The sequence below is a fragment of the Anser cygnoides genome, chromosome 2 (assembly GCF_040182565.1).
Source record: "Anser cygnoides isolate HZ-2024a breed goose chromosome 2, Taihu_goose_T2T_genome, whole genome shotgun sequence".
Taxonomy (NCBI): domain Eukaryota; kingdom Metazoa; phylum Chordata; class Aves; order Anseriformes; family Anatidae; genus Anser; species Anser cygnoides.
The window spans coordinates 63,504,180-63,517,501 of record NC_089874.1 but is presented as its reverse complement, the minus strand read 5'-3'; the positions used below and the strand labels follow the sequence as shown (position 1 = coordinate 63,517,501).

The 13,322-nt window shown below is 34.9% G+C and overlaps 1 protein-coding gene across 11 annotated transcripts in view; it reads right to left on the bottom strand.

Annotated features, from left to right (window-relative positions):
- Positions 1 to 13,322, bottom strand: part of BBS9 (Bardet-Biedl syndrome 9) — a 329,524-nt gene that overhangs the window by 146,123 nt on the left and 170,079 nt on the right. For 10 of the 11 annotated variants that reach the window (XM_013196009.3, XM_048075628.2, XM_066992255.1 and 7 more), the window contains one exon: positions 1,965 to 2,187. In XM_013196009.3, coding sequence (XP_013051463.3) covers positions 1,965 to 2,187 — 223 coding nt within the window. Of the gene's footprint in view, positions 1 to 1,214; positions 1,265 to 1,964; positions 2,188 to 13,322 lie in introns of those variants that run through there. The other variant, XM_066992257.1, reaches the window with a different exon arrangement.

Below are 13,322 nucleotides of genomic sequence, written 5' to 3'. Positions count from 1 at the left end.
ATGGTTAACAACCCACAGTCAAATTTCTTGTATTTTGCTTGGAAGGAGCTTCTTCCTTATACTATTTTTATTTGAGAGGTAGTATAATTGTCTACCTGTACCACAATGGGAAAAATTATTCTAGTACTTGTCACTTGTGACTTCTTGTTATTTTGGCCTCCTGTAATAGAAAGGAATGAGTTCAGCATTTTTTAATTTTAATTGCTGTACATGTAATGGGGAGGGCATGATCAGACTGCTTTCTCAAGGTCTTTCATCAAGAGTAAGGTTTCTTCTCATTTGTATACAATCTTTAGAAAATTTACTCTTTTCCTAAAAGAGTAATGAGTTGTGACCAAAACGAACAGTCCCCTGATCTCAGTAAGACTAGTAAATTGAACAGGCAGAAGTAAATTTCCATATTAAATCAGTTCATCCTTAGTTTAGACGGAAAAAGATGAGTGGCAGCTATTTAAACCTTTTCAAAATTCTTAGAAGGAGAAACAATGGAAACGATGCTTATATAACATTTTATAAGTTCAACAAATGAAATCCACTTAATGTATACTTCAACCTTTCAAAGAAATACTGAAAAAATATGTAAAACTAATTTGATATTTATTCTGGCTCACTTCTTCACTTCATGTGATTATCAGTCCACTTCCAGATATGGGCACAGCGTAACACTAATGAGAAATTAATTAAATAGAATAGTTTCTGGCATTGCACAGTCTCTGGCCATTTTACCAAAGCATTTGGATTACCACATGCAAAAAAGGATTGCACATAGTAATAACAAGGACATCTAAATGAATTGCTGAAACATTGCACAAGCCATTCAGATTGCGTTAAAGAGGAATTAAATTATTCTTTGTAAGGCAATAAAACAAAATATAGGAAATCAAGATACTGCCCTAACAATTCCAATCTTGATCAAAAACAACACCCATGAAGACAAAATACTAAATTCAATTTTAAGCATGAAGTATACATACAATATATACTTTTCCCTACATTTGTGAAGACTGCTCTAGGTAAAGAAGGTAATCGAGGCCTAAGACCATACAGAGATGATGTTGATTAGAGCACTATGAAGCTGAATGAGCTTCCTACCTAAACAGCTGGTAGCTGTAAAAATACAGTGTAGCCAAGTCAGCAGGAATATGTGATGTTTATTAAGATCGCTTCTGACCAACTAGAGAAAAAAGGCAGGAAGAAAATATCTTGCAGCAGAACAAAGATGCTAACCTTCAGAATTTTCTAGAGAGGTGTAGTTTTGCTCCCACTGTCAAGTATGAATATAGAAAAAGGCATGAATAACATTTCTTTAAAAAGTTTTGATTCCATGATTTTCATTTCAATCACTGTGCAGCACTGAATTGTGCAGCATCTTAGTAAGTTACTTTTCTAGATGATAAACGTCTTTCAAGACCTGTTTAAATAGTTTGATCATTAATTTCATGCATCATCTACCCAACTTGCACTAAGGTTGCAGATTTTTGTATTTGGCATTATCACTGCATTACGATTAGTCATATGCATGTCATGGAGTTGGTAATACAACTACAGTAATTTCTCAATCAATAAATTCGGATTTATCAAGGAAGTGGAACTTCTCACCCCTCACTTTTCCATCATGTATGTTAGAAATGCACGACATAAATATAATTGGAAAGTGCAAAAAATAAGTGAGCTTTTAGGGTATTAGAAGTGATTAATAATTAAGTTATTAGAGTATTTAGATGACCATACGGGGTACATTTGCTCCATAACTATTTGTATGCTCTAGGATGAGTAACAAATGATCAAACTGAGCTACAACTTTGATTTAACATTATATTAACTAACACATTCTATTCGTTAACAGCACAAGCAGTGTCTGGTTTCTACAACCAGTGAAAAAACAAGCTCCAAACACAACCTCATTTTTAATTTTTATATGCAAATATATGCTTTCAATTATGAACATAAAGTTCATGTCTTACCTGGCACAACAGTAACTTGCTGAGTGGCTGACTCTGTACTTAAGGAAAGGCGACCACCTTTGGCCAGTCTATCACAGAACAGGCTGATATTCTTCTTAAGTCTGCTGGTATCTTTGGGCATGCTCAACTGGCCACCAAGAGTCAGTGCCTGCTCCTTAGAGCTCTTGGACAAACAAGTTCTTAGTAAGGAAGAAATAGCAGAATCCACAGTTTCTTCCCAACCCTGGATTAAAGAAAACAGACAAAAAATAAAATAAGGTGAACCGTAATATCATATAGCATATGAGTCACAAAGTAACAAACAAAGGACTAAGAATTTTCAAACAACACTGATACATAAAATATAATTAAGGAATTAATAAAAGGCATAACCATCCAGCCCTTAATTTGCTAGCAAATCAAAGGGGGAAGGGAGGGGGGAGTGGATAACTAGTTCTAATATTACTTTATTATCATTTATATTATTTTATTATTATTTTAATATTATTTTATTTTATATTATTTTATTATTCAGAGAGAAATAAAATTTAAATAATAATACATGGACAGTATGAGACAGATAATGGTTAAATTCAGCAGTTGTATTAATACATTGGAAAAACAGAAATTCCTGCATGCAACATTTGGAATTCAGAACATAATTAAAATATAAATACAAGCATTATAACATGTTGTATGTAACGTCATACTGAAGACATGTCAAAGCAAGGAAAAAAATAGGTATCTAATTATATGTTCTTTAGAATCCCTGTCTAGAATTCTGACGACACACCAATATCACAGAACATCATGCAACCTGAAATTATTACATTCAGTACCTATTTATCAGGCCAATTAACTTTAATTAAGGTATGATACCCACAGCAATAGCATGGATGTATTAGTGCTCTCATGAACTGGGACCTAGATTTCTAACACAATGTGAAGCTACAAACACTTAAGAGAAGAGCAGCTTAGTCACCAGTGCAATTAAAACAAGCACTTACCTTTGGAAAAGCTATTTATATTTGATATAAATATTTCCACAAAATAAAGTGTTTACTCCTGCAAATAACACCCAGTAAAAAAGTAAGTTTCTTTCCCAAAAACACTGTGAAAAGCACCTTTAGAAGTTAGGTTCAAGTTTGCACTCTGTACTATGGTTTTCAGTGGCACAAACAAATAAAAGATATCCTTTCAAGTAAGAATCCTGGATAGCAGAAGTCTTATTATTTGCAACAAGGTTATTAAATATCACATAGATTTTACACATTATCTCATTTATGTAGTGTGCAATATAGAATCAATTCTCATAACAGCCCTGACTGGCTAAGACTTACTCTGGCAAGAATCTTTACAGACTTCAGAAGCCTTGAGGCTACAGGCTGGAACAACCCAGCTGAATCTGCTGCTAACATAACCGAAGACAACACAGAGGTAGTTAGTTACATGGTGATTACTCAGAACAAAAAGAGAGCTCTCTGAAGATCCAGCTGTGGTTAATTTAACCAGGGAGTCTTCTAGTTTAAGCTCTTTCTCATGATGCATTATTCTTCAGTGAAAATGATCAGCTGAATAACAAAATCACCTACCTTTCCAAAATTCCCTGACTGGACAAGTGTAACATCACTGGTCTAAATATTAGAGAACAATGGTGTCAACCCTGTCAGAGTCCAGAGTTAAATAAATAAGGTCTGTGAATTTCTTCTCTTAGATATACGTGACTTTTGTGGAAGGTAGGGTACTAATTTTGACACTGAGAGATGCAAAGGCCATCTTTCCTGACTTTGTTGCTTCTTAAGAATAGGTCCAAGACAAATACTTATTTGTTGCCAGGTACATTGGTGAGACTACATAGTCGTACGTACTTCATCTTTGTCCAAACATACACTAGTCTTCATAAACAGGGTCCTGAAAATGTGCTATATTTGTAAAAAACATTTACATTTTGCAGAGGAACTGGATCAACTAGTGAGGTTTTCTTAGTCCACAACTGCCTTTCCTGACTTCAGAACAATGACAACATTAACCTAGTGTCTAATCTGGATACTTTCGCCCCCAAAATATGCAAATTAGCAGAATCATGCCAGTCAGTCAATGCTGTGTTAGTTTAACATTTTTCAAATATTCTAGAAAGAGTCCACTGGAGTGTAATCCATCCACTGACCTGTGGTGGTGACAGGAAATAATCCATTCTGCAGTCAGTTTAAGGAGGTTAATGAGCTGGTAAGTACTGTCTACATTCCCACATACTGGGCAATGAAACTTAATATGTACAAAGCATAAAAAACAGGCCAGGCTCTCCTAATTATACTACAAGCCACAAAAAGTAAGTCAACATAAACATAAGAATCTTGAGTTTCACTAGAAGACAAAGAAACACATGGTTAACTGGTGTCGGCAAAGAGTAGCTTAGAAGCAGACCAATGTATTTCTCCAAATGAATTACAAAAATGCATGAGAAAGAAGCATTTAAATAAGAAGAATTAAATACAAACTGACAAAAGTCAGGAAATCCAAAGTGGCTAGTATTCTGTCCTTGGCTCACACAGGTGTGTTTTTACTTTGTACGATAGCCTTAGCATTTTGAATCGTCATTCTTGTATTTAATTTCCATGTTAAACTTTTTTCAGCAGACCATAAAATTCACCAATTCAAAGACTGTTGACCTAGTAAGTCCAGGCAAATCCAAAGCAGTCTTTATAATTAGTAAAAGAGTACACAAAAGTTACTTCTGTATGAAAAAAAAAATAAAAAATGATGATGATGGAAATCTTGTTGAAAGGATTTTATACAACTAAGACAACTAAGAATGAATGGCCTCAAATAAGACTGCCCATCAGCAATTTTTATTGGTGCAAGAACAGAGAGAACTGCAGAAAAAAAAAAAAAAACTTCTTCACTCCTTATGCTTTAAAAAGCTAAAAAACATTTGAAGGTGCAAGTGGTCTACTTTAAAACCCACTCTGAAGAGTGATTCTACATTCATGGTTGTAATATTCACTAATGGGTTTTTGTTTATCATTCTGTGTATTTAGGGGCTGAAGGAACACCATCAGTACAGGTGGGATACCAGTAATCCATCATCCTATGAGCAACAAGCTTTGTCATAGCTGCCACAACAGAACTGAGTAAATGCTCACAGGAAGAGATATTAGTAAACCATGCAAACTCATCATATTGATTGTATCATCTGAAACAGATATGAAAATTACTTAATTCATAAAATTAACTTTTTAATTGGGAAAAACCTCAGCTTCATATTTTGCATATGTACCTTATTTTTCTCTTGTAGGTAATAGTTAAGTAGAGTCTTTGCACCTTCTTTTAACCAAATCAAATACACTGCTAGAATCTGAAGACCAAATGCAGATTTGTGATACTAGCAGGACTGATTTCACAAGTATACACTACTTATATTCCATATATTTAACTTTTAAGTTTTCTTAGGTGTCATAGAATAGTGGAGTGTGACAGTAATTATACATTCAATCTCATTTTGGCATCAGGTTTAACCTGGAGTACCTAACGCTTAGGAAGATTTGAAGGTGTTAGCATTTTGCTGAACACAAAGAAACCTCTAAAATAATGTTCCCTGTGGGGCAAATGATTAACCTACTGTTATTCTAAAATTCTAGACAATATAACTGGAGGCCCATTCAGCATCTGAGACTTCATGCTGCAGATAAATTGTTAAGGTGTAGAAAGCATACTGATCCAGTGACACAATACATAAATGAGAAAGGGCAGATCCTCACAGAAGGCAGAGCATCCCAGCCTCCTGCTTGGCTGCAAGACTCTGCTCCTGAGTTTAACTGGTCAACAGACAAGGTCAACTAGTTATACATGGCGTCAGAATCTCACAGGATTAAAATGCTGTTCTGGAGCATCTTCCCCTATGAGGAAAGGCTGAGAGACCTGGGTCTGTTCAGCCTTGAGAAAAGAAGACTGAGAGGGGATCTTATTAATGTTTATAAATACCTGAAGTGTGGGAGACAGAAGGCTTTGGCCAACCTCTTTTCAGTGGTTTGTGGGGACAGGACAAGGGGCAATGGCCATGAAATGGAGCACAGGAAGTTCCATGCCAATATTCAAAAGAACTTCACGGTGTGGGTGACGGAGCACTGGAACAGGCTGCCCGGGAAGGTTGTGGAGTCTCCTTCTCTGGAGATATTCAAGACCCATCTGGACGCCTACCTGGGCAACCTGCTCTAGGGAACCTGCTTTGGCAGGGGGGTTGGACCCGATGACCTCTTGAGGTCCCTCCCAACCCCTACAGTTCTGTGATCCTGTGAAGTGAAAGAAGAAGTACTAGTTAAGCTACATTGCTCTTATTGGATGTCCTGCCAAAATCTTATTCAGCTGCATGGCACAGATTTTTACAGCAGTCAGTTTCCATCTCAAACACATGCATAAGTTTAAAAAAGGTACTAAAGTCCATTTTCTAAAGACAATAAAGACACAACTTAAAAAACACTGAGAATCTAATAGTTCCTGCTGCAAACATCACATTAGAATTTCTAGCAGTGCAATGTTTTTGCCTCTTTTTCCCTCATAACAGGAATGAGCCACTTCCAGCACAGACAAGATTTAGTAAATATGTGAAAGACTTCAGTAGATAATAATATTGTACAACCTGACATGTCACTTTGAAACAAGCAAACAAACAAACAAAAATATTATTTACCTACAAGTTTCACCATGTACACTTTCTGTGAAAAATAAAAGCATTTGTTGTTTTTAACCAAAATCATTCAAAAAGTTTTACCAAATTTTAAGCAGTTCTTAGGTAAACTCTTAATTTACCTACTTTTCTCAACAGTGAATGACATTAGACTTTATTAAAATATTTTTTGATACACACTGAAGGTTTTAACACAAAAAGACTGTCTTAGTGAGTTGTGAACAAACATCTAAGCAGCCAAGCTAGCCCTCCTCTAGCTGATGATCTCTCTAGTAATAGAAATTGATTTGACTAACCATTGTGAAATAGTGGGCAGTCAAATCAATGAGTTGCGAAGATAGCTTACAGGACTGTCTTAAATATGTTTTGAGTGGATAAAACAACATTTCCTTTAGATTACCAAGCCTTTTGAAATTACAACTAGTTTTGCGAATGAAATTTTACCTGGACCTGATTATAGCAACTATTCATACAGCTATGTAGCTTTGCACGAGCAGCCCAATAAGTACTTTTAGTTAAATCTCTATTCTGAAAAGTTAAAAATCATCGTTACATTGAGAATGTAGTTGTAAAAAAGACTTTTGCTCCAGCAATTTCTTGCCCTGTAATGAAAACCCATAATAGATGTAAATAATACCTAGATTAATTTTTAATACAATACTAATTCTCAAGCTCTAAAGAGAACACACACATAAGCAAAGAAAAGATTCAACTAGAGGATGGGAAGGAGCCCTGGGGCGTGTTGAGAATGAATGCTCAGATTTTATATGAAACAGCTTTTCCTTTTCTTTACTATTCTGAAATTGTTGTAAATAAATTCAGGTAATATACCAAAGCTTAAATCCCCAAAGGCTCTGAACACAAAATGCTCAAGACTGGCGTGTAGACCAAAACACAGAAACTTGAACAGATGGGGGTTTTGTGCTGTGAAGTTGGAAACTAACTAGTTTATTACATTGCATCATTACACAACCAAAAAGAATAATTGATATTCATAATTAACCCCAATGCAATGTCCATAGTAACTTTTCCTCTATTTTAACATAGATAACCATGGAATTCAGTTTTGCCCAGCTATTAGTCTTCAAGTGTTTTTCTTCTCTAGACCTAAGATACAAGTAAGTGGTTCTCTTTGCAAATGCTAGTTCACTTTGTGATGCTTAATATAGGAAATGTAAATAATAGGTCAACGTAATCAACTATTTTACCACTCAAAATTAGACTGATGGAAACATCCTTCTTATATGAAAGCAAAACAAAAGGCAACATAAAGTAAATATGTAAATACCACCCCCTACAAAAGTATTTAGCTTGGAGATGATAACTACAAGGTTTGAAAGGATATGAGGTTAATGAGTTAATGATTTAGCCTGCAAATGAAAGAAACATTGTTCTAAGCACCACAAGATTTTTGATAGGGGAATGTTTAGAAAACAATACAAACCAAAGATAGTTTTTGCTGTGGTTGTGAGGTGAATATTTTGACCTAGAAGTCTGCTTATTTCACCAAATACATAGACAGGATGGGAAGTTATTGGAATCGTTGTTGTGCCTTTTACTCTGGTTGAAGACTTTCAAGCTTGTTTGCGCAGAAGTCTAACAACAAAGACTTTCAGAGCCAGTTCCATTCTTATGCTAGGTAATACAGAAGAGCAGCAGCACCTCAAAGAATGCTTGCTGATACTGAAAGCCCACTATGACTAAAAATAGTCATATTTTACTAAAAGGTTAGATATAGTCATTTTCATGGCTATTTCTCCTATCTACAGAAATCTGTTTACAGCAGAGCTTGCTGCTAAATCCCTTCATAAGTCTAAAGTCAAATAAAATTCACTCAAAACTCTCAACAGAAAACATTTTAGACAGGAAAGTGCAGCATCACTGTAGGAAGAACAGATCAAAATAAATGATAATACTGGTTAGAGCACAGTTTCTCCAACCTGGAAATAACCTGGACAGGGTTTCTGGATGGGGAAGCAGAGTGTGCTACATGGAGCAGAGCTCAAGATGTAAGTGGAAGGAAGTGGCTGCTGTAAGAGTTCAGAAACAGTGTAGGGCTGAGGACATTCCAGGGAAAGGATCTAGAGGACAATGTGCTAAGGAGGGAAGACAAAAAAAAAAAAAAGTGTCTGTTGGGAGATTAATTCAAGAAGAACAACTGCTTTATGGAATTAACAGATCTCGGGGACTGTAAAAATCGAGACAGCTATAAGTTAATACTAGCTGCCTTAAGTGTAAATAAATCATTCTAATGGCACATCAGCCAACAGTGAATAAGACTGCTCATAGTTGTCCTCAGGAGCCAGACTTTACCTTGAAAGTCTTTATCACTATTAATGTTATTATTCCTAAGGTAAGAGCCATTTTCGGGTTATCTATTAATTTATCCTAGAGTGATAGCCAAGACAGTACTGAAAAGAATGCAAATGCAATGTAAATACCGCAAAAACTATGCAAAACTGTTACAAGTCAAATTACAGGAATTCTTACAGCTGTTAACTCAGAAATTTGCCTAGCTAAATCTTATTTCTTGATTTTAGTCACAATAATGATTTCATCAGCTCTCAAAAACGTTAGAATACTTGGAAACTCACCTTACTGAATGAAAGAAAACCTTGGCATTTATGCTTATCTAAATAGTAAAAATCAGTCTTGTATACCTGGAAGTCTTAATATATCAGTCCTATATCCTAATTCACGAGAAACACTAGCCATATCTCTCTCAACATTTTGATTTCACAGTGATTTAGAAAGTTATCTTAGTGTTACACACACAAACTTTACAAATCACTAATCCAGGGCTACTGAACTGGAACTCTCCAACACAGGCCATCAGCAGCTTTTGCCAGGAATTTGCCATGTTACCAGTCATCCTATCTCACACTCTTTAAGCATATCCTACATTTCGAATGTGTCTATTTGTTTCTTGAACAGCAGATAACAGCTACAGCATCCATGACGATGTGCCTGTTCTGCCAGAACAAGAGCTGACAAGATGTTTCCTTGTGTGTGTCCCTGGAAAAGGCTGTATCTATGTCACTTCTGGAAAAAAAAAATGCATGAAGAATATTACTGAAATCTTAACATATTAACTTTGAAGGCACAGTCTCATGAGACAATGCATTTTTTAAGATCCATATAAATTGGTTAAGGAATTATCCTTGTAATATAAAATCAGTTTTCTTCTTCAACATTGTGCATTTAAAATGACATTCAAAGTTTATACTAGAATTGTCTAGAATTTACTTTTGTTAAAAAATAACATGGACAAAAAATTATACTACTTATTATACTATACAACAACAACAAACACCACTAGAATATGTAAGAGCAGGGAAATAGTAAAATCCTACAGACTAGTGGGATTTTTCAAATCTGATGAAAATCCAGACAAATGACTCAAGCTTAAATACATTCCAAACCTATTAAACACATAAGAGGAACATTTGTGGTTAACACACAATAGAAAAAGAAGCAACCAAAGTTCTTGTATTTATTCTGCTCTCTTTAATCATATCTTCCTTTGATCAAATATTATACATAATATCGATAAGGTTATTTACTAATTTGATTTTTATTGGCATAGAAAACAATTAAATTCTAATAGGAATTTCCAGAATTCTGAAAGCAATATCAAGCTGAGGATATAGCTGAACATCCAAAACAGAAAAAAATGAAGAAACTTAAAAAGACACTTAAATTCTAGAAGTTACAAACAGCAGGTGACTCAATTTCATTTTAATTCAAGGGAAGACAATTTTAAGCAGAAAAGCATCCTTATTTGTCATATAGTTATTCTGGAGTTTCAACTTACTGTGAAGAGATGCATTATAAATACATAAACCTTACCAAGAATTTGGACACATCACACAAAGAAATAATCCCTACTTAAATATATATATGTATATTTTACTAAAAACACAAGGGATAAAATACATGCAAAAACTGTGAACATACAAGGTAACATCTGAATACCTCTGACCACAAGATATCATCTCCTGAATAATCAATCTCTGTAGGGATCATGATGCATCAGATATTTAAGGTATAAAAAATTAAAGAATCTATGAAGAATGACAGATAGAAAAGTTTAGAAAGAAATCAAATAATACAGGAAATTGTATGAGACCTCTTAAAATATTTATTAAACTAGTCTAAGTTTTTGATTATAGCACAAAAGCTCTGTGCAGAGCTATTAAATGCCATATTAACAACTATTCGCGATAGCCACTGTCAGCTTCTAATTCAAATAGTAATATCGAACTGCATTAGAAGACTGCAATTATAACAGATTTTTCAAAAATCATTTGTGAATAAATTGGTTTGGAGTATTTTTTTATTGTTGTTTGGCTTGGGTTTTTTGTTTGTTTTTGCAGTCTGTCATACATACATTTGTCATTTCTGCACTACTGTGCTGTAATAGCAACTGATAGCAGGAACAGCGCCTTTACCTGTTCAGTATCAGAATATTTACTTAATAGAAATTCCTGCAGCATGAACAACTCTCTACAAGAACTGCTCATTTTGAGTTTTGCTTGGTAAATGCATATTGATATCCTATGGCAACTTCACCTGAAAAAATAGAGTACGTAAATCTTTATGATAGATTCTTTCCTGAAAAATACACTTTCTGTTTAAAAGTTTATTACTCCTCTGGTATTTTTGCCCTCTGAAGCACAATCCATAAACCACTGAACTCTTCTGCACAAAACAGAAGACTAAGAGTTTGGGGAAAATTCTATTGTATGGATTTTATTATTATTATTATTTTTGTCTTAAATCTGGATTTATTAAAATCTCTTTCCATAATGTCTTCTTCAGGTATGGAAGGAAAGCTGAAACACTTTTTTCCAAGCTGAAGCCTTGGAAATTTAAAACAGTATTTTTGAAGCTATCTTAGAGCATATGCAGTATTTGCCTTTTAAGAACAGTGGTCCTAAATGAACATTTTACAAAGGATCTTCTGGAAATATAATGCAGAAAATCAGAAGTATTAAAGGAGTGGATGTTTCAGGAATCTAGCAAACTGAGGGATACTCAACAAAGGTTCTGAAAGCTGCATTCGATGATGACTATGATTCAAGTTATTTTAAAATATTTTTCAAGTACAATCCTGAAGAAAGTCCTGTTTACAGAAGCAAATTATGATTATTACCAGTTGTAGGATTTTAGTATACTGACAAAACTGCATCCTTTAGGATAGGATGTTCTTCACTCACACAGAAAGACTTCCAAAATAACCTTAGAATTAGGTCAGAGTAAGAATGGGATTAGAGCAGTATTTATCTCCCAGCTTTTTATCTCCCCTCCCCAGATTTCCTGTAGGCCCCCTTTAGGTACTGGAAGGCTGCTATAAGGTCTCCCCAGAGCCTTCTCCAAGCTGTACCCCAACTCCCTCAGCCTGTCTTTGTAGGACAGGTGATTCACCTCCTTGACCATCCTCATAGCCTGAAACTGTCTCACATCTCATAAAAACAGAACAATACAGAGTGTATACTAAAACCTTCTTTCTATTATTTTATCTTTGGACAACAGTGAAAATTATGAAGATCTTTAAGGCAGAGCAGGTGTTTGTAAAAGCAAAAAGGGTACGTTTTCCAACAGATAAATTCTTACCATCTAGTTACACACTTATTCCTCTAGTAATGGTAATTTGTCATAACACAAATACATCACATTTGGAAGCATGAATGTTCACACACATCACGTGTTTCTGTAGAAGCCCTTCCTAAATCCTGAAAATCCTTTTTTTTTTTTAGGGTTTTCTCTGTGTGTGTACGTGCGTGTGTTCACAATCTTCTGTTTTGAGACTTAAATCCTTATAACTACTGGCCCTTTTCTGGGAACTGATGAAAGAAACTCTTGTATGTACAATGCATGAATGGAGTGGTTTGGCTTCCTTGTACCCAGCTTCAGAAGTATGTTGTTTTGCTTTTTAACACTGAAATCATCTAACACTTCATCTTTCCTTTCCTTTCCTTAAAAACTTTTCACCAGTTACCTAGATAAACCAAGGTGCTCTTCGGGTTTTTGCAGATGCTGTCAAAGCTGTCTGCAGGCTTGCAAACACACTAGAAGTCATGCATCTTCCAGAAGTATTCTATACATCCAACAGTAAGTCTGCCATAAGTGAAGTTTACAACCTCAGTGAGATTCAGCAAGATAATTTTTGATACAGGGAAGAGAAATTGAGTTTTGTTATTCTTGCTCTGGATGAAGAAAAAAAAAGTTGCAGAAAGATGCTAAAATGTCATTGTATCTCAACAAATCTTTTATTTTTGTATCAGTGATATCCTTGGGGAGGAGATTCTTTCTCTTCTCCTACTATAGTATCTTTTATTAGGTTGTCACTGTAAGATGCTATAGAAGCCTGACTAATGAGTTTGTGTTCCTGAAAGACATGAAATACAAAAGCACAGCCTCTCATATATTTTAGTTCTGAAAGAAACGCAACCTGATAGAAAGTTTATTGTTCCCTATTTAAATTCTTGTAGTACCTCAGATCCACTCACTGATAATTTGAAATTCATTGGTATTGCTTCAAATTGTGGAATTTCTCCAAAATTGCAGAGGTGAGGACAAGGAGGTTAGTGACAAAGTGGATTCATGTGTTTACTTGGATATCCAACTTTCAAGCTTATTCAAGAATTAACTTTTTTTGTTGTTCCTTGAAACAGCAGCTTGGGAAAAGTCAT